Below are 21755 nucleotides of genomic sequence, written 5' to 3'. Positions count from 1 at the left end.
ACTGGTTTCTTTCTTACTCATTGGGCATCTTGGCACAGTGTAAGAACACAGAAGGGGGATCAGTTTATGCTGTAAATGTTGCCCTCTCTCAGGTGGCAGTTGGACTCTACTGGCTTTGCAGGAAGCCCAGCTCCATCTAGCTAATGATATTCGCTTATCTTGGCCCTGCAGGCTGCTGAGAACCAGCCCGAGACCTCTGCTTGAGGGTCCTTCCTCTGAAGACATCACCAGTGTGTGGAGCCTGCCGCACACCCACCCCCCGCCAAACCACGGCCTTTACCTGCGTCTTCCGGTGTTTCCCGTGCGACCCGTCCTGTGGGAGTGCCTCGTGGGCCACCCCAGAGTTCACCCCCGGCTCAGCAGCGCCAATGGTGAAGATGACCAGATCCAAGACTTTCCAGGCTTATCTGCCTTCTTGCCACCGCACCTACAGCTGCATTCACTGCAGAGCCCACTTGGCCAATCACGATGAACTTATTTCCAAGGTACATGTTCGCTGCAGGCCCTCCTTGCCGACCTCGGGGGAGGGCGCTTCTGGGTTTGCAGACGTGGACAAGCTCTCCCAAAGGGCCCGGGACGTTTGTATTCCTTCTTTTGTCCAGGGAGGGCGGATCTGCATGGCTGTCTCACTCAAAACTAAGAAAGAACTCGGAGTTGGGGGGATACAGTACTAGTTTAATCTGTAACTTTGGAAAGTGGGTGTCATTGCTGTTGACATCCCCAGGTCGTGGGGAGAGGGGCCAAGGAGTGATTGAAGCCTTTCACCCAGGTGGCCTGGCCTGGGTTGGCAGATGAACTCAATGTAAGGGGCTGCCTGCTTGGAAAGGACTTCTAAGAAAGGTGGTAGGTAGGAGAGAGAAAGGTAGGGGCAGTTAATGGCTGAGAGAGGGAATATTGCCTTTTAAGCTCCCCGGGATGGTTACCAGATGATTTAGTTACTAAAGTGGGTGACCTTTGGGTGAATCACAAGTGGCTTGGTGAAGAGCTGACCCACTGGTTTGTGGTCCCTGTAGGGCTTCTACATGAGGTAACATGGTATGACATTTGGTCACAATCAGAAGAAAGACGGGAACTCCGTTTTCCCTGAGGAGCCTTGGCAACTGCTCCCTAAAGCTGGGGTGGGGGATTATTATTCATAACAAACAGCTGAGTCTCCCAGTGGTGGTCCAGTCCCCGGCTCCTGCAAGCAGCATTCTTAAGGGTGCTCCCTCCCTCCTGGCTCTATGTTCCCAAGGGAGGAGAAACAGCTTTGCTAGGCTGCATAAAAAGGAAGAGGAGCTCAGGGGGACTTGTCTCTTTGTAGGTGGCCCGTGGGAGCTGTATCTGTGTATGAGGCAGGGACTCCAAAGCCAGTGCTCTGTGGGAACCTCGAGAGGTGGGGTGCACAGGGAGGTGTGAGGAGGGTTCAAGAGGAAGGGGACATACGTGTCCCTCATGCTCCTACATGTTGATGTGTGGCAAAAACCGTCACAATTTTGTAAAGTAATTATCCTCTAATTAAAAAAAAAAGCATTCTTTGGGAATGGCTACCCACTCCGGTGTTCTTGCCTGAAAAATTCCATGAACAGAGGAGCCTGGTGGGCTGCAGTCCACAGGGTTGCAGAGTCAGACACCACTTTCACTTTGACACTTTTAGAATATAGACTTCATATCGTTGAAGTAAAAAAAGAGAAAAACTTTTATGCTAACTCAGACTAAGTAAAAAGAAAAAAAAAAAACAAAAAACAGTGTTCTTGATCTGTTTCCAAGAAGTACTAGAAAAGATGGCGCCCCTCTCCCGCCTCTGGCTCGGTAGCCACCGCCAGAGGGAGGGAGGTCCGGCAGGCTCTTAGCTGTGCCGTCCAGCTGGCCGGCCTGACAGGAAGCGGAGGAGCCGCTCCAACAGCCGCGTCTGGTGGCAGCGATCCTCAGGTCAAGACTGCGGCTGGAACTGCTCCTCCGAGGCCCCTCCCAGGCTCTGGGGTCACCCCAGAGCTGGAACCTCGGAGGCCAGGCCCCGGGCCCACCTGCCCTCCTCTAGGTCTCTGCTGCTCATGCTCCTCGGTGCCCCTCATGTTCCAGCCAGCCTACAGCTTCCTCCCCTGTCAACCGGCTCATCTCCTCCCAGATTCCTCTTGGATCTTCTGGGAACCCCCTGAGTCTGGAGGTTTGGGTGCAGGGAGGCTGTGTCAGTGAGAGGAGAGAGAGGTAGTCAGTCCTCTTTGCTTTGGAAGGGGGCCTGCAAGCTTGGAGGGGAAAAAACATGTGAGTTGTCCTGTCCCTGGAAGTCTCCAGAGAAAGCGGAAGCCAAGATGTCTTTTTAACTTCAGGGAGAGGTGCTGTGTGTCCTAAGAAATGGAGGTAACCGTAAACCATGTAGGTACCTTCAGAGTACAAAGGACTGCTGCCTAACACTGTATAATACTATCTCACTCATCCCTCCTAAGACGCCTTTGAGGTAGGGGATGCCAGTCATATATGGATGGAGAAGTTGAGACGCATACAAGTTGTCCAAGAACTCAAGTTTTGAGCTCTCAAACAAGAGAGGGCAATGACTTTGAGCATGTTCTGAAAGAATTTCTGGAAGAAATTTGAGCTAGGCCTTGTAAGGTGAGCAGAAGGGAGTCTGTGGGGGTGGTAATGGCCTTCAGAGTTGATGTCTTACCTCTTTGGCCTGGTGCACATGGCCTTAGATGATCTGGCAGAGTTTAGCTTTAGAGTTAGGGTCCCTGGCTTAATGTTCTAGTTCAATTCAGTCACTCAGTTGTGTCTGACTCTTTGCAACCCCATGGACTGCAGCACACTAGGCTTCCCTGTCCATCACCAACTCCCAGAGTTTACTTAAACTCATGTCCATAGAGTCAGTGATGCCATCCAACCATCTCATCCTTTGTCGTCCCCTTCTCCTCCTGCTTTCAGTCTTTCCCAGCATCAGGGTCTTTTCCAGTGAGTCAGTTCTTCCCATCAGGTGGCCAAAGTATTGGAGTTTCAGCTTCAGCATCAGTCCTTTGAATGAATATTCAGGACTGATTTCCTTTAGGATGGACTGGTTGGATCTTGCAGTCCAAGGGACTCTCAAGAGTCTTCTCGAACAGCACAGTTCAAAAGCATCAATTCTTTGGTGCTCAGCTTTCTGTATAGTCTAACTCTCACATCCATACGTGACTACTGGAAAAACCACAGCTTTGACTAGACGGACTTTTGACGGCAAAGTAATGTCTCTGCTTTTTAATATGCTGTCTAGGTTGGTCATAGCTTTTCTTCCAAGGAGCAAGTGTCTTTTAATTTCATGGCTGCAGTCACCATCTGCAGTGATTTTGGAGCCCCCCCAAAATAAAGTCTGTCAGTTTCCGTTGTCTCCCCATCTATTTGCCATGAAGTGATGGGACCAGATGCCATGATCTTAGCTTTCTGAATGCTGAGTTTTAAGCCAAAGGGTCATCGTTGATTCCTGTCTTACTACTGCCCCCCTTTCCCCCTCCCCCTGCACTCAGTCCCCATATCTAATCCACAGGTAAGTCCTGTTAGCTCTGCCCTCAAAAAATATATTTCAAATCTGGCCAGTTTTCACCATCTTCCCTTGTCTGGACTCCAGCAATGAGCTCTTTAACTGGTCTCCTTACTTTGACTCATGCATCTTACAGCACATTTCCAAGAGTCACAAGGATCTTTTCAAAGTGTAAATCAGGTGTTGCACGTCCTCTGCTTAAAATCCTGAAGTTAGAAAAGTTCAACCTTCAAAGCCTTACTTGCACATACCTGCAGTCTCACTAACTTTTTTTGTGGCCTTAGATGATCTGGCAGAGCCTAGCTTTAGACGTAGAGTTCCTTGCGTAATGTTCTAACCTCTTGGCATATCCAGCAGCATTTCCCTGGATATGCAGATGGGGGTATTTCAGGCCTCTGTGCCTCAGCCAGGAGCATCCATTTTTCTTTTTTTGGCCATGCTGCACACTATTATGGGATCTTAGTTCCCTGACCAGGGGTTGAACCCATAACCCCTGCATTTCTGAAGCATAGAGTCTTAACCACTGGACTATCATTTTTCTTTACCTCCTTCCCTCTCTCCCAGGAGCTCTTACACGTCCGTTTCCTCCTGAAGCCGTATCCTACGAGCTTTGTATCTCTGGGTCAGAACCTGGCCCACGTCAAGAGCTCAATAAATGATCAAATAAACAGATGGATGGCTCTTGTTGAGCCTTGGGAGAAAACAAGTGATGAGCAAAAAAAGACTTGATGTCCTCCTTCCTGCCCTGTTTTGGGGCAGAAAGCCTCCTTCACAAGTCCGGGCCAAAGTCAGCACAGGCTTCAGTTTCATTGGTTACAACCGATGCACAGATGGGGCGCATTGGAGCTTGATGATTTAAAGAGCTGGGTTAAATTCCTGACTGCGGGGAGAGCGAGGGAACTGTGGCTGGCATCACACAAAGATTCCTTTATTTCATTCCACAGCCACCCCCGGTGTTAAATAATCTATAGATTTCTTATGCAAGTCCGCTTAATGGAAAGATCATTGCCCCAGCCCCCTCCCTGGAAAATAGGCCTTTCTTTTCATTTTGTTTCTCTCTTCCATTTAAGAAAGTTCAGGGAGAGAATGTTTCTCCTGTTCTCCCCTCTTGACATAATCTCCTATGCAGTTTCAGAATCCACCCAGTGGGAGTTAGGAGCTGGGAAGCAACTAACTGGAGCAGCAGTGTAATTAAATGATACTTTGTCCTTGTAATAGAGCCTTTCATCTGGAAGCTTGAGGTTCCATTGTTTGGGTTTTTGTTTTGTTTTAAGTGAGTCTGCCTTCATTATGGAGAAGGCGACATAAAGGTACAGAGAACTAAGGCTCCGGGGCTAGCAGAGAGCTGGGAACAGAATCGAGACTTCAGGCTTCCTTCTTATCAACATAGCTAAGCCTCCATGGAGATGTGTAGTTGTCAGGTTTTAAACAGTTAGGGTCCGTATTGATACGGTGGTGGAAAGACTCTGCACTAGGCTTTCTGTCTTCCCAGCTCTCTCTAGATTCCTAGAGGGCTCATTGCCTGGAATCAGCTGTCCAACCTCTGAGTCTCAATTTCTCACCCATAAAATGAGTAATATTTGCTGTGTCTATGGCAAGTAGTTAGTGCTTGTTGCGAACTTACTACATGCCATGGCCCTAACAGCCCTAGGAGGTAGCCCTACCTTATTTGAGTATCGAGGGAGCAGGTTTACCTCATAGGGTTGTTACGAGACTGGATGAGATCATGGATGTGTGGGTGGTTTGCAAATCACAAAGCTCTATGCAAATATAAAGTTGTCCCTTGGCTTCTCTTGGCCTTGATGTCCAAAAAAAAAAAAACCAAAAAGGCAAGGAGATGGGTGGACAGGATTGTTCCTGCCTGACACTAAGCAAATTGACTTTATACCAAGATAGTTTCGCTTTAGAACGTGGAGCACAGGAGTTGGATTTGCAAGGCTAAGAAGAGGACAGCAAAGCTGTGTGTGTTGGCAGAAAGGTAACAGCATTTGCTCTGTAGGATGCTGGGGATGAGGGGGGTGCCGGGAGGGGGTGCTGCTTTTTGAATCGATGACAGAGCTATCTAGGGAATGTGCTGAGGCCTCCTACAATTGCTTTCTTAGGGGGTGTTGTGGTCTAAATGCTGAAGTGTTTGCACTCATAGGTATTTTGAGTTGGCACGAGGAATTGCTCATGCTGTTGTTTCTCACTTAATGGTGCAAGTCACAGTATAAGAATACACTTTGGTTATAAAATAATAATAGTTTCCATCAGAGCAGTTGCCCCCAGCGAAAACAATCTAATGCTCACTTCAGTGGATACTGTCTATTCTGGCAACCTGGATCTTCACAAAGCCTTTCCTGAAAAACTGTCTTTTGTCCTTCCCTCACCTCTTTCCTGCTAGCCCTTGGATGGCCTGGCAAGGAGGCCACTTAAGAACGGTGAATTGGACTAATCTCCCGTGAACCCACTTTGGGCATGTTGGCTTCATTCCAGGACACAGGTTGCTCTAAGCGCCCTGGGTCCTTAGAGGGAAGGTGTCGGAGGCTGGTAACTCCGTGACCAGCCCAGTCTCCACCTCACCCACTCCACTGCTCTGCATGTGAGCAGCTGGGCCTCCTTGTGTGAGGCTGCAGCCTAATTAGGAGGCAGGTTCTTTTTGTTCCCTGTGGGGTTCCTTTGGGCTCACAGTGGTGGCCTTTGGGTTTTTCCTTCCTGCCTAGACACTAAATGCAACATCACTGTGAGAAAAGTGGCAGGGAGGAAGATGCTCTGAAGTCTTGTATTGACCTGGTGGCAGCTGAGAGGCCCGCTCACCCACCGCGGCTTCTCAGCTCTAGCGTTCTACACCCGTGACTCCACAAAAGTCTTGTACCACCAACACAATGACGACTTAGAGATTGTGGACGAAAGCGGGGTACCGTCCAGTCCTATCAACTCTACCTGTCAAGGACATGTCTCTCTTCATTCCCACTACCCGCCAGCTTGTCTTCAACATGTAATAAAATGAACTCTCCAAAATGTTAATGCAGTTATTTTTGTCCTGAAAACCTCATGTGAAAAATAAATACAGGAACAGAATTTCTAAAAAAAAAAAAAACAAAAAAAACTACACATTTCTTTTTCTCTAAGTACCCTGGAAAATGCTATAATGAGCATTGGATTGCATTAGTTGTATTAATGACTGCTATGTCACATTAAATGGCATAATTCCTAAAGAACACATGCAATAAGACATGGGTCTTGAAGATAATTCTGTGAGCTTACCCAATTTGCAAAATACGTCAAATTGTAATTTTATTAGTTGAGCGGTTTTGGTATCCAGTGATGACAGTCATTTTTTACAAAAAAAAAAAATTAGTAACATTTATTTTTCATTCTAGCAGGAGGGGAAAAAGGCAGATTGCATATAAACATGTAAATGTCTATCTCATTAAAAGTGTCCTTTTTTTGTTTCTAAAATCTTGGAGACCCAGGACCAGAGTGATTGATGGGTTTTAATAAACAAAAGGTTGAGAACAATCGCCATTTCGGGACCCACGCCAAATAGCAGGTGCCTTTGCTTCTTTTGCAATGTTTGCAAAACACCGTCATATGTTTGTCAGTTTCCTAAAGAGCGTTTCTGAGGCCCAGTAAAGGCAGAAGTGATAAGTTATGGAAGTGTTCCAGCATACACCAATACCCCAGTTGAAAGACACAATCAATTTTGCTTTTGCAAAGAGAATCACATATGCAACCTAAAGCTTCTTTTGCTCAACTGTTTGATCTTTGAAAGCGCTAATCTCCTGCTAATGAAGTGTTAGTACTTGGTGGGGGGGTGGGGGGGGCGGAGAGGTGTGGGGTGGAGGTGGAGTTGCAGATGAGCTGTTGACCACCCAGGAAGGGGTGACAGGTGAACCCTGTCTATACAGCAAATCTCCAAACAAAGGAATGTGGTTATAGTGTTTCTCGGTGAAAAGAGATTGTAAAATATAATCTCTTACGGTATCTTCTCCCCATGAGGCAGAGATTGAATCAATTCAGGGTAAGATAAATAATAAGTTAGGCTGGTATAATTTGTATAGCATAATTGTTCAGAGTTGGGACCACCTTCACTGGATATCAGAGGCCTCTGGTACACGTGGGTGATGGCGGTGGGGGCTGTGCCTGTAAGTTGGTCATCTGTTTCATTGGCTGTGTTCTGTTATTGCATGAATATGAAATATGTATTGTGGGGTGGTGACGCACGGTACTAGTTATGGGGTGTGTATGTGTGTGTGCGTGTGTGCATGCGCATGTGTGCACATGTCCAACTCTTTGTGACCTCATGGACTAGAGCCTGCAGGCTCCTCTGTCCATGGAATTTTCAAAGCAAGAATACTGGAAGGGGTTGCCATTTCCTACTCCAGGGAGTCTTCCCAATCCAGGGAGTGAACCTGCATTGGCAGGCAGATAAGTCATTCACTCCCCCCCCACTTTTTTTCCCTTAGAACAATTTTAATGAATTATATATAGAGAGAGGGCTTCCCTGGTGGCTCATAGCTCAGTTGGTAAAGAATCCTCCTATAATGCAGGAGACCCTGGTTCAATTCCTGGGTCTGGAAGATCCTTAGAGTCGTTACTGAATTTGTCACAATATTGCTTCTGTTTTACATTTTATTTTTTTGGCCACAAGGCACATGGGATCTTGGCTCCCCAACCAGGGATTGAACCTATGTCCCCTGCATTGGAAGGCAAATTCTTAACCACTGGACCACCAGAGAAGTCCCCAAACTCCTTATCATAGGTTCCAACTTGAATCTACTAGTTTATATGCAAATACTATGCCATTTTTATATAAGGGACTTCAGCGTCCTTGAATTTTGATCTGTGAGGTGGATTTTTTTGATCTGTGAGGTGGACCAATCCCCTTCAGATACAGTAGAATAACTGTATTTCACCTTATGTTTATCTTAGGTGCTGTCTCTCTCTCTCATCTTTTGGCTGTGCCTCAAAGCTTATGGTACATTAGCTCCCTGACCAGGGATTGAACCTGGGCACCAGCAGTGAAAGTGCCACGTCGTAACCACTGGACCACCAGGGAATCCCACACCTTATGTTTATCTTAAAGCATTTATCATAGTGTAATGATTCATATCTCCCAGTAGCCTATGAACTACTCATGGAGATGATTGTGATGTCATCTTTGCGTCTCTAGCCCCTGGCACAGCTCTTAAATACTGGCCAATTTCCAGTGAATATCTGTGCAAATAACTTGTTAGTTCTCTCAGAGAAAGACAGAATAAGGGGCTCTACATCTGGGGTCTCTGGACTGACTTCAAAGGGTCCCTGAAATTGTATGTTTAATTCTGCATATGTGTATATTTTTCTAGGGAGGGTTCCGTTGCTTTCATTAGGTTCTCAAAGGATCCTTGGTCAAAAAACCCCTTGAGGTCTATAAGTTCTGGGAAGACTTGGTAGGAGTGACACTGAAACGTCCCATGAAGCAAGAACTTAGATGTGTGGAAGTTGATGGGGAGGGACTCGTAAAAGGAGCGTCATGAACAAAGAAGTGAAGGCCCTGCATGTGGGGGAGGAGCCATCCTTTTGGGTAACATAGTGAGGAACTGTGTGAATACGGATTGAAGCCAGGTTGTTGGGAGAAGTTGGGACTTTATTCTGCTGGCAGTTGGGTGCCACTTCTGCTGGCAGTTGGGTGCCACTGAAGGCTTTTGAGCAAGTAACGCCCTGACCAGAGCCTGGCTTTCAGGTGGCAGATATCACGGTGTCGTAGCTGAACTGCTGAAGAGGAAACCAGACATGGGAAAACGCATGCACACGCAGTGGTCTGCAGGCGGTTCATGCATGTGGCGATCATCCGGTGCAGACTGTTGACCACTGCTTGCGAAAGAGCTGTAAGCATTCTAGGGCTTAGAAAAATTCGCCCTATCATTTATAGCCACGAACAAGAGGAATTGAGTTCAGGAAGTCACCCTCTTTGGATGGAAGGCAGACCTGTCCTACACTCTGTGAAAATTAATGATCTGGGCATAAGCAGAATTGCTCACCAATTTATTATGAAAGGAGCTGCTGGAGATCAAGTCGAGTGAATCATCTTGTGTTGTTTGCTGCAGACTGCAGGCAGCTGGAGCACAAATCTGCTCAAGTGCCGTCCTTTCTATGTGGTTGCTTTAAATACCAAAAGGAAATGTTGACTTGAGCTATGAGGCGTGCCCTGAAAATTAACTCTGTGGTTTGCAGATGCCTGTAAGGTTCCAATCCTAAGACTGGTTTGTGCATTTGTGTGTTGGCCTTCAGGAAGGACACCCGTGATAGCAAGCTTTGTTCCTCGTGAAAATCCAAACTCTTTTCACCAGGGCACTCTTCCCTGGGAAGCAGGCGGTGGATGCAGAACCCCATCCCCATGTTTTTTGTTGGAGCACCCACTCTCCCGAGGTCTCTGGAATGGTAAAGCTACACCATTGCTTCTTTGGTTGTTTGTATTTGGGGACCTGACTGGAATCCACCATCATATGCTGATTGTTCACTTCAGTAATATTTTTTGTGTTTCAGATGACATGCCAGGCCTAGGCTGGGTGCTAGGGATAGGGAGAAGAAGCCTACAAAGATCACAACATTCAGGGAGCCTGTGATCTCTGGGGTGCATGGAAATGTAAGGCTCACTGGGAGGGCACAAGAATGTTACAGATGAGGTTGTATTGGTGACCTAAAAAAACACAGGATGGAAAATCTGCATTGTTGCTGTTAACTATTATTTATTGAAGATCTATCATGTGCTTGGGACTCCTTACTTTACAACAGTCCTTCAAGGTGGGAATTAAGTGACTTGCCTAAGGCGATGGCGTAGTCCAAAATGGGATACAGGTCTAGATGGGTCTATGCCCTCTTGACCTAGGTTTGACCTAGGTAGCTCCCTTGGCACTGACTGTTTTCTGGGTCTTGCTAATATTGGTGGTCAATCCTGTTCCTCTTGCCCTCCTGTCATTTTTCTTGCCTGGAGAATCCTTCTTTTTCTCTAATGTCTGCTCATTCTTGAATACCAGCTTAAGTATTTTCTAGGATGTCCTCCTGGACTACAGGATCCTCTCCCTCCACTGAACATCAGTAGTACTCACTGCCTGGTTGTTCATTCAGCAATTACTCATGACTGTTTTGTAATAATATGGTCTATATTTTTGTGGTTACCTGTACTTTTATGTGTAATCTTCTGGTTTCCTAATAAGATTCTAAATGACCTGGAGTCATAGACTCTCTGAGTATTAGAGGTTTTGAACTGGGGTGTTTCTAGTTCTACTCATCAGGTTAGGAAACCAAGGCCCAGAGAAACTGAGTGCCTCTTGGCTCTGCACTTTGCCACCTCCTCCCCGCCACACACACCACCTACCACCTTCCACATAACGGGCGCTCGAAAATGCTAGAGGCAGCCCTGGAAGAGAGCGCTGGCAGGGGGAGAAGGACAGGATCAGGCTGTGTGATCTCGGGCAAGACTGTTCTCTCAGGCTCTCCTTTTCCTTCATCCATCCAAACGAGGCATTAGATCAGAAGTTTCCTTCCACCTTCCCCATCCTCTGATTCTGTTAATAAGATAGCAGCGGCAGATGATGCGAGGCAACATAACTCAGTGGTTAACAGTGTAATATTTGAGTGAGGCTGCTGCTGCTCCTGCTAAGTCGCTTCAGTCATGTGCAACTCTGTGTGACCCCATGACGGCAGCCCATCAGGCTCCCCCGTCCCTGGGATTCTCCAGGCAAGAACACTGGAGTGGGTTGCCATTTCCTTCTCCAATGCAGGAAGGTGAAAAGTGAAAGTGAAGTCGCTCTGTCGTGTCTGACTTAGCGACCCCGTGGACTGCAGCCTACCAGGCTCCTCCGTCCATGGGATTTTCCAAGCAAGAGTACTGGAGTGGGGTGCCATTGCCTTCTCCGTTGAGTCAGGCTACCCAGGTCCAAACCTGGCCTCCTCACCTAAATAGATTTGCAGCTAAGCAACTCCTGCGTGTTTCGGTGCTTTCATTGGGAAAAATGGGAATCATGTTCATCTTAGATGTCTCTAAGATTGATTTGTGGACTTTAAGTGAGGTGATCAGTATAAAGTACTTCTCATGGTGCCTGACCTATCAGAAATGCTCGGTAAATGTTGTTGTCTGCACATCACTAAGCAAAGTGAAAGCGTTAATTGCTCAGTGGTGTCCCACTCTTTGCCACCCTATGGACTCTAGCCTGCCAGGCTCTTCTGTCCATGGGATTTCCCAGGCAAGAATCCTGGGGTGGGTTGCCATTTCCTCCTGCAGGGGAAAACTCTGAGACCCAGAGATAGAACCCAGGTCTCCAGCATTGCAGGCAGATTCTTTACCCCCTGAGGCACCAGGGAAGCCCTAAGCAAAAACCAAACAGAAAGTGGCACTCACAGAGATGCAGGTCCTGTCACAGTGCTGGGCTGACAGCCGCAGCAGCAGCTTCCATCCTGCCCTTGGTGGGGTTTACCTGCAGGTAGCTGGGAGTCCTCTCTAGAGTTTAAACAGAAAAACCAGCCCCCTGCCCCTTCCCCTCCAGTCTGTGCGGTGGTGTGATTTTGCCTGTGAACCACACATCAGGCAGTTTCAGAGACCTCGAACTACCACGGTAACAGCAGCAGCCCAGGCAGCTGGGAGAGAATTCGGGGCCTCCATGTGTGAGCAGCAGCTCAGAACTGCTCATCAGTTTGGTTCACCTTGTGATGCTTCACGGTGGGGGTAGGGTGAGATGCTATTTTTCTTATCTTTCAAAAACAAAACCAAGAAAAGCATCTCTGGTACCTTTTTTTTCCAAAGCACTCAGCCAGCTCCCGAGGGAAGGATTTGACCTGGTGACCCAGAGTATTATCTCTGGGGTTAGGGCTGTCTTGCCAAGGAGAACCTCAGCTCCGGATTCCCTCCCCTCCCTGCCTATTGCTGGTGGCTGGACAGTGACTCAGAGGAGGAGGAGGTGGGGAGGAAGAGAGGAGGAGACAGCTCCGCCAGCTGCTGCAAAAAACAACATCTCATCGGTGCATCACCTCCCTCCACTCCAGACCACAGTGATGACAGGGGACAGCGCAGGTGGCCCTGACTCTCCCCTACCCCTCACGCCTAACACCTTTGGGTTTTTGAAGGGACAGTTTACAGTTGTCAAAAGGGAAATCATCTACCTTTGGAGGGCCCAGGAAATTCCTTTTCTTCCCTGTTAGGACTGGTTCCACCAAGAGCCTTCACTGTAACTTCAGCTCTTATAGATGAATGATGTGCTCAGAGAAGCATATGCCCCGGCTGGGGAAATGGCAAGCCAACTCCAGGATTCTTGCCTGGAGAATCCCATGGACAGAGGAGCCTGACGGGCTGTGGTCCATAGGGTCGCAAAGAGTCAGACACGGCCGAGCACACACAGAAAAACAAAAGGTCTCGGTGTGAAACCTCCTGTCCTAAGCCCTGCCGGTTTGGAGTTCAGTGAGCTCCTCTGACCTGTTAGCTATTGGAGAGACAGTGGCATGTAGACGTATGCCTTGCCCTCACCCAGCTGGCACCCAGAATCCTTTGGTTCCTAACAAGCCCACCATCTGAAGAAGCAGCCGGTAGCAGGACAAGTGGGGATCTCTGTCCTGAGGGTTGTCCAGAGCAGCTGAGCAGCCAACATTTCCATATCACCTTCTGTCCCGTTTGCCTGGTTTTCAGGAGATGCCAAATGTGTCCAGCTCGCCTTCCGATTGCCCCCGCTCCCCCCCTGCAGTGTGGACCCGAGCTGTAAAACTGCTGCCTGGGCTCTCACGGGCAGTATGAGGTGGCCGGTGAACCAGACCTGGCGTTATCTTGTGTCGTGGGAGGATTGTCTGCTCTCAGGATCAGGCCTCTCTCTCGCCCTGGGGTGGTGGCTGCCTTGCTCGCTTCACCCACAGCTGGTGCCTCCCCTGTACGTGTCAGACGTGCCACTTGGCAGGCGGGGCTCTGAGGAGTCCTTTGAGGTCCATCCCAGACAGATTCACCCAGGAAACCCAAGGGGAGAGGAAGTGAGAAAAACCAGACTTCCCGGAGCTCCTCTAAGCTCCAAGTCTCCGTATATCTTGGTCCTCCCCTTTGCAGGAGAAAGAAAAACAAAGTATATCTGTGGGGAAGGCGAGAGGTCCTCCCAGTCTCTCTCCTTCTCTATAAAAACACCAGGCCAGGCTGCCCTGGGCACTGTGGGGGCAGGTGCTGGGTAAGTAAGGAAGGAAAGCTGATAAGATAAGGTCTGACAAATCTAGGTCACCAGGCTGCTGCCAGACACCTGTGTGACTAGTCACCTTGAAACTGACGGGAGGGAGGGTGGACCTTTGTTCAGGGTTAGGGGCCCGGACTAGCTGGACTCCACAAGCCTTTGTTTGTCTGTTTATTTAATAAACATTGCTTGAGCACCATTAAACCAAGCCAGGTCATATGCTTGGGTGCCCCGGGCCCCTGTGTGTGTCTCTGATAGGGAAAATCTCCTCCTGGATCCCAGGCCTGGAACCAGAGCTAAAAAAAGCAATGACATCATGCAAAAGCCAGTCTGGTCCACTGACTTCCAGAGTAGGGGCAGCCAGTCTCTTGGTAGCAGGGCGGGCCTGTTTGGAGTCTTCATTCCCTGTTCCTTCAGCTAGATCAGGGGTCAGCAAAACTTTTCCTGTAAGGGCCAGATAATACATATTTAAGGCTTTGCGGGCCGTATGGTCTCAGCTCTACGTGTGCGCAAGCCAAGTCGCTTCAGTCGTGGCCGACTCTTTGTGACACTGTGGACTGTAACCCACCAGGTTCCTCTGTTGATGGGATTCTCCAGGCAAGAATACTGGAGTGGTTTGCCATTTCCTTCTCCAGGGGATCTTCCCAACCCAGGTATTGAACCCGTGTCTCTTATGTCTCCTGCATTGGCAGGCAGCTTCTTTACCACTAGCGCCACCTGGGAAGCCCCTCAACTCTGCAGTCTTAGAAAATACATAAACGAGTCACCCTGTGTTCCGGTAGCACTTTATTTACAAGACAGGTGAGGGGCCCCATTTGGCCCTAGAGGATTGTTTGCTGACCCCTGAGTTGATGATTGGAATGACTGTTATGAGATCGGTGTTGGAAAAATGGGTCACTGTGATTTCAGGAGGTGTTCCAGATCAACAGGGGGCTCCGTTTGGTAGGGATAGTACAGGAGTTGATGGACGCTGTTCAGTGGCGTGGTCTGATTGGTGCCAGAGAATTCCTCTGCACGGGCCAAACTGCAGCCTCAGTCATCTAGGGCGCTGGTTACACGGTGCCCGAGCCAGACAGTGCCCGTAGTTTCAGTCTCATCACTTCCATGGGAGAACAGTGTGGGGCCCTGTGGGTGGCGAGTCATTGGCACCACCTTACGAGCCCTGAATGAAGAGTCGGGCGCCTCCGCCCTAGGGCCTGGCTTTGCCACTGAATGTTGAATGTGGCCTTGGATAAGGCACATGATCTCTCTGACCATTCAGCGTGTCCTGAGTACTACTGTATGAGGCACTGGGGATGCAGAATTGGACACGATAAAATTCTTGCCCTGAAGCAGCTCATGATCTAGTGGGCAAAAAGAAACAAGTTAACTATTACAGGATGTAGTGAAACACAGGCTTTGAATAGGTGATTATTTAGGCTGCTTACAGGGGCAGAGAGCAAGATGAGTGTTTACTAAGTGAACAAGGAAGGGGAGTCCATTTCCAGCGGAGGCATAGAGACTTTGCAGAGGAGATCCAGCCTATAGGACCTCAGGTAAGAGGCGGAGAGGGCAGGTAGAGGGAAGCAGGAAGTCAGCATGGGTGGATCACATGGGCCCAGAAGGCCAGGGAAGTTGAGATGCAATTCTGCATGCTGCATGCTCTGGGAGCCATGGATAGTTTCCAAGCAAGGGAGTAATAGCCTTTGGTTCCACTCAGCTTCCCTCTAACTGCTCTAAACTGTATGCCTATGAGCTTTGTGTGAAGAGGAATGTTGATATTGTATAAAGTTAATAAGTGCTGATAATTAAGCCAGTGGCTGTAATTAATAACCAGGCTCAGACCATTCTTGGCGATGCTGTCAGCTAAACGGCATCCAGATAAATCACTGGCCAACACCCAGCACCCGTGACTCTGAGATGAAGGCCTCTCAAAGAACTCTGGGACCTGGGTTATCTGGTTCGCTGGGTGAGATGCTTCCTCTCATGTGAACTCTAGCTTCTTGAGCTCACTCACTGAGTCATCATAAGCAGGCAGTTGCAGCCTGCATGTATGGATTTTTTCCTATTACTTTCAAGGGAGAACCGAGTTGCAGAAATCAGATGACTTTGGTGTATGTAGTTTTGAGGTTTAGGCCAGGGAAAAGTGAAGGAGGAGATTAAGTGGCTTCTACAACCTTCATGTCTTTGGCCTGAGAGTAATTGAAACTGGCTTTGGAAAGTGGAGATGCTTGGGCAGTGATTCCCAAGTCAGAGAGTACATCAGAATAACCTGGGATAAAATGGCTGGTCTCCAGGTCCCCGAGATTCCTATTCTGTAGGTCTGAATGTCACTGGGAAGCCTCTGCTAGGGGAAGGAAACAAGTCTCCTAGGACACCAGGTTTAAGGAGGTACTCTATTTGGGCTAAAGAGTCGGAGACGACTGAGCGACTAACACTTTCACTCGATTATAGGTTATTGTAAGATATTGAGTATCTGTACTCAATATATATTACTGTGCTAAGTCCTTGTTATTTGGTGGTGATGGTTTAGTCACTAAGTCGTGTCCGACTCTTGCGACCCCATGGACTGTAGCCCACCAGGCTTCTCTGTCCATGGGATTTTCCAGGCAAGAATACTAGAGTGGATTGCCATTTCCTTCTCCAGGGGATCTTCCCGACCCAGGAATCTAACCGGAGTCTCCTGCATTGCAGGCAGATTCTTTACCAACTGAGCTATGAATGAGGAAAGCCCTCATTATAGGTTATTATAAGATATTGAGTGTAGTTCTCTGTGCTGTATAGGAAGTCCTTATTGTTTACCTATTTTATATGTATGTTATACATACATAACAGATCGTATGTATCTGTTAATCCCAAATTCCTAGCTTATCTCTCCCTGCTCCCTCACCACCACCCACTGTACCCTCTAGTAACCTTACGTTTGTTTTCTGTGTCTGTGAGTCTATTTCTGTTTTGTAAATAGTTTATTTGCATCATGTTTTTAGATTCCACATATAAGTGATTAGCATGGTATTTGTCTTTCTCTGACCTGCCTCAGTTAGCGTAGTGCCCTTCATTATATTTTAACGATTGAGTGGTCTTCCGTTGAACCACGTCTTCTTCATTCATTTGGCACGGACACTTACGTTGCTTCCATGTCTTGGCTCAAATTGTAAATATGGGCTTCCCAGGTGGCGCTAGTGATAAAGAATCTGCTGCCAATGTAGGAGTCATAAGAGCCTTGGGTTCAATCTCTGGGTTTGGGAAGATCCCCTGCAGGAGGGAGGGCGTGGCAACCCACTCCAGTACTCAAATTGTAAATATGGGCTTCCCAGGTCACGCTAGTGATAAAGAATCTGCCTGCCAATGTAGGAGTCATAAGAGCCTTGGGTTCAATCTCTGGGTTTGGGAAGATCCCCTGCAGGAGTGGGGGCATGGCAACCCACTCCAGTATTCTTGCCTAGAAATCCCGTGGATAGAGGAGCCTGGCGGACTACAGTCCATAGCATTGAAAAGAATCAGACACGGTTGAAGCGACTTAGCACGCACGTGAACATTGGGTTGCGTGTATTTTTTCTAATTAGAATTTTCTCCAGATATATACCCAGGACTGGGATTGTTGGATCATATGGCAAATCTTTTTTTTAGTTTTTAAAGGAGCCTCCGTACTGTTTTCCACAGTGGCTCCACCAGCTTACATTCCCATCAACAGTGCAGGAGGGTTCCCTTTTCTCCTCTTGTTTCCATTTTCAGGTGAAGTAGGTGAGGCTTGGGCGAACTGAGTTGACTAAAGGGGACTCAGCTAGGAAATGGAAGTGGTAGAACCAGAGTTAGAATTCAGGTGGGGTGCATACCCCACCCCTGCCCCCTGCCCCCCTTCATTCCGCAGCCCACTCCCCTAAGAGCTCTACCTTGAGGCCTGTTTCTGGCTCTGAATTAGCAGAGGAACTGAGAGCTCAGCCTCCTCTCTTGGTCCTTCCCTGGCTGGCTGCCTGGCTCTGAAATCTCCAGGTAACTTCCTGTTCCTGGGGTTTAGCCCTTGGACAAAACCCAACACCCCATGTTTCCTTGGGGTGTTTTTTCATTTGTTTCTGGGGTTCCCAGTACACACACAGTTGTGGCAAACTGGGGAAGGGGCAGAGGAAGGGCACCAGTGATCCTCAGACGGGCATAAGAAGAGTTCTTCTTTCTTAAGCTGTTTACCGATTAACTCCCTTTGCTCCTGAAACCAGAAAGAAGAGGAACTCAAGAGTCAGCAGGGCTCAGAAGCCCTAATTAATTTGTGGTCCAACTGGGTCAGGGGGAGTGACCCTGGGCAGTGGCCTTTTTTTTTTTTTCTTTTTTCTTTTCAAGGACATGTCTGCTCAGGCTCACTGGGTTGGGTTCCCAGCCCTGCTGTCTCCCCACCCCCCAGCCCAGGGGAGTTAGATCTCCGGTGGAGCTCACCTCTGCCTATTCCATCCCTTCCTCCTCAGCCCTCTGGCTGGGCGCCTCCCGGTGTTAAGTTGCCCCAAATACCCAGTCTCTTATTTCACATTCTCAGGCAAAGATCCCACAGCCAAGGTGCCCTTTCAGCTTAGCTTTCCCATCGGCTGCTCACTGACAGATAAGCTCCTAAGAGGAGGGCGGGGTGGGGGTGGAGAGGCTGGTAAAACCAGCAGGCAGACCCCGTTGTGCCCTTTGTCATGGGGCACACTGGGCCCCTCAGCGCCACTGCAGGGTTTGATGGGGTGAGCCCTGGGTGGGGGCCCCTGGCCTTAGTTGGCAAAGGGAACTTGACTTGGCTGAGGCACAGTCATACATACACTTAGGTTTTACCTTCGGCTGGAAATCAGAGGCAGAAAGCCTGTAAGCGTCCAGAGACAGGGAAACTCTGTTCCATGTGTGCACAGGCTGGAAGAAGCCTGGCCTGTTTGAACTTTCTCTGCCACAGCTGTGCCAGACTCCCCATCCAGGCCTCGCAGAAACGTCTCGTCCCTCGGGCTGGCGGGAACTGAGACTCGAGTGCTGCTGCGGGTCGAGGGGGGAAGAAGCCAGTGGACAGAATGTTCCTGCGCCTGGGCGGACCAGCCAGCCACGGCACAGGCCGGGTCCCTGGGAGGCGAGCTGAAACCTTGCTCCTTTCTGTAGCCAGGCCATATCTTGAGTCACGGTCGAGTCCCTGCCAGAGGAACTGGTGTTAGTTCAGCTTTCTGAAGTGATAGATGGACTGAAAAATGAGAGTGACCGGGAGGTCTGCCCTGTTAGCTTCGCCGGTCTCATTGCTCTGGGAAGTGGACGTGGACGCTGGACTGAAACTACCACCTCTTTTGTCTTCGCTTCCCCCTTCATTAGCAGCCAAATCAAATACCTGGAACCTGGTTGTAGGGATTGCTATGGTATGTGGAATTAGTCCATCCTTCGAACAGTCCCAGGGAATTTTCCCAAGAAGGGAGAATACAGGCCAACCATGGCCTCCTTGGAGGTAGGTGTCAGTGTGAGAGAACCCAAGAACTGGGCCTCTGTATATAAGTTGGTGTCCAAAATATATTTAAAATGATATCCCAAGTATCCAGAGACAGGTTTAAAAATGTGTTCAGAAAGGTAGCAATTTAATGTTTCTCTTGGAATAAGTCTGGCCTGTGCATTCTCCCAGGAGCCTTTGCCTAGGGAATATGATTAAAAATAGATCTGAGTAGAACTTCCTGCTTGGCAGATGGCTGATAGCAAATGCTAGGGCTTGCAGCTGACCTTTCCTTTCTGAAATCTGCTCTGTGTTTCCATGATGCTAATTGAGTCCCTCACTAGACCTAATCAAAGAGCTGGTTGCAGAAAAACAGGGCTTGCTGTCCTGGGTAGGCTCTGTTCATGGAGCAACTTGAAAGCGCTGGAATTTGCATGGGAACTCCCACTCGGTGGTCCAACTGGCTGGTCCTTGTTTAAAAACTAACAAGTTCTGCTTTCAAAGTTGCTGTCCAGTGCTGTTAAGGATCCCACACCCTCTCTCCGCCCCCATCAACAGGAAAGATCAGTGGGTAGGGGAGTGATGTGCATACAATAGACAAGGCTCACCCACACTGCCACACAAAGGAGCTGCCCCCAGAGAGGGGGCCGCTTTTGAGTTTAACTTCCGGTGTGGCTCTGTCCTCATCAGTTTATCTTTTTAAAAATTATTTATTTATGGCTGCACTCGGTCTTCGTCGCTGTGCACGGGCTTCTCATTGGGGTGGCTTCTCATTGGGGTGGCTCATGAGTTGGCATGAGTTGGCAGATTCTTTACCACTGGACCACGAGGGAAGGTCCCCATCAGCTGTCTTATAAAACAGGGATAATCCTGAGACAATGCCCTGAGGTGGTATCAAACTAGGGGAGATATAAGATATTGTTGTTTTTCTTATTATGTAGTGAGCATTTGGGGTGTGCTGCTCACTGAGTTATTATCCTTCCCTGGGAAAGAGGTGTGCATATAGGCAGGTTGTAACCCAGCTGTTTCAAGTCCTCTTCATCATCTTCACCTTGGAGGAAAGCCCTCTACTGGAGTTTAAGCATCTTCGGGGCAGACTATTTATACCCTCTGGGGCTACGCAAGGTCTAGGACATTCAATATTTGTTGATTTAAAGTTATGGAGGTACAGCATTCTTTCTTTCTTTCTTTATGGCTCTGCTGGGTCTTCATTGCTGCACAGGCTTTTCTTGAGTTGTGGCAAGCTGAGCCTAATCTCTGCTTATAGTGCACAGGTTTCTCATTTGCGGTGGCTTCCCTCGTGGCTCAGAGGTTAAAGTGTCTGCCTGCAATACAGGAGACCCGGGTTCGATACCTGGGTCGGGAAGATCCCCTGGAGAAGGAAATGGCAACCCACTCCAGGATTCTTGCCTGGAGAATCCCATGGACAGAGAAGCCTGGTGGGTTACAGTCCATGGGGTCACAAAGAGTCGGACACGACTGAGCAACTTCACTCTCTTGCTGCAGAGCATGGCTATAGGGCACGTGAGCTTCAGTATTTGCAGCATGTGGGCTCAGTAGTTGTGATTCCTTCTCTGGAGCACAGGCTCAGTAGCTGTGGCACGTGGCCTTTGCTGCTCTGCGGCGTGTGGGGTCTTCCTGGACCAGGGATCGAACCTGTATCTCCTGCATTGGCGGGCCAATTCTTCTTTTCTTTTCATTTTTGCAGGCAGCTTCTTTCCACTGAGCCACCAGGGAAGCTCTCAGCCATGTCTATAATATTGAATAGTTAGCTCTCACCCCACCCCATGTCTCCTATTTTTAAAGTATCATAGACTGTGTTACTGTGGGAAAATCTCTTTGCCCAGGAGATGATTTTCCAGTGCCTGATATTTCAGTGTGCCTTAGGTTTTTCTATTGGCCAGGGAAGAAGGTTGAGCACCAGAATATGTGGCAGGGATTTAAGTCTCTAAGTCTTGAGGATGAGTCTTATCGAGGAATTAGATAAGATAGACCAGCTGATGAGCAAAAAAGACCTTTTATCCAGATAAACAGGAAGTTGAAAAAACACCAGAAAAGAGGTCTGACTCAGAAATGTTCGTTCACTGTGCAAGGCGTCTACTCTCTGGAGAATATGGACTCATGCAATATTCACCCTCGTAAGAAACCTCAGTCAACCCCCTCATTTCACAGATGATGCAACTCCCAGTGCAGAGGGGCAGGGCTCTGCGTGAGGAAGGCATGGAGCTGGAGGCAGATGATGAAGCCTTGCCTGGCCGGGGCTGGGAGCGGGCCGGCTGGTTGTTCTGACCCGCTCGTATTCTGTCTCTAGACGGAATACTGAGAATCTCCAGTGCCCAGCTTTTGCACTTTGGCAAGCACGTAATGCAGAGATCTTTCTAATATTTGTATCTTTGAGTCTTTTTCATAAGAGCTCGCTGGCTGTGATTTCTTCAAACCCTTTTAAATAACATTGTCTCTTCCTTCATAACTATTTCATATATCTCTGCTCCTGACTAAGCCCAGTCCCTGGGGGTGCATGAATTCGGAGGTTAAATGTGGATAGATGCTAATACACTCATGGGAGGAAAGTCTGGTAATGGACCTGTGGCCTGGCAGGGAAAACCATTACTCAGTCTGCTTTAGTTTGTGTGAACAACCTGAAGCCTGACTGGTGAAGCAAGTCCTTGTGCTTTGATTAGCATTTCCAGGACAGGAAAGG

At 48.5% G+C, this 21755-nt stretch overlaps 1 protein-coding gene across 9 annotated transcripts in view; it reads left to right on the top strand.

Moving 5' to 3' along the window:
• The window catches only part of YPEL2 (yippee like 2), a 68968-nt gene that overhangs the window by 24938 nt on the left and 22275 nt on the right, over positions 1-21755 (top strand). For 8 of the 9 annotated variants that reach the window (XM_086360606.1, XM_086360599.1, XM_086360607.1 and 5 more), the window contains one exon: positions 172-485. In XM_086360606.1, coding sequence (XP_086216732.1) covers positions 369-485 — 117 coding nt within the window. In that variant the 5' untranslated portion in view covers positions 172-368. Of the gene's footprint in view, positions 1-171; positions 486-8796; positions 9893-21755 lie in introns of those variants that run through there. The other variant, XM_086360608.1, reaches the window with a different exon arrangement.

This window comes from Bos grunniens, chromosome 19, assembly GCF_055505025.1.
Source record: "Bos grunniens cultivar Pamir isolate PY7600 chromosome 19, Bosgru_T2T1.0, whole genome shotgun sequence".
Lineage (NCBI taxonomy): Eukaryota > Metazoa > Chordata > Mammalia > Artiodactyla > Bovidae > Bos > Bos grunniens.
Note: the sequence above shows the minus strand (reverse complement) of the source record. Positions and strands in the feature narration are given on the sequence as shown.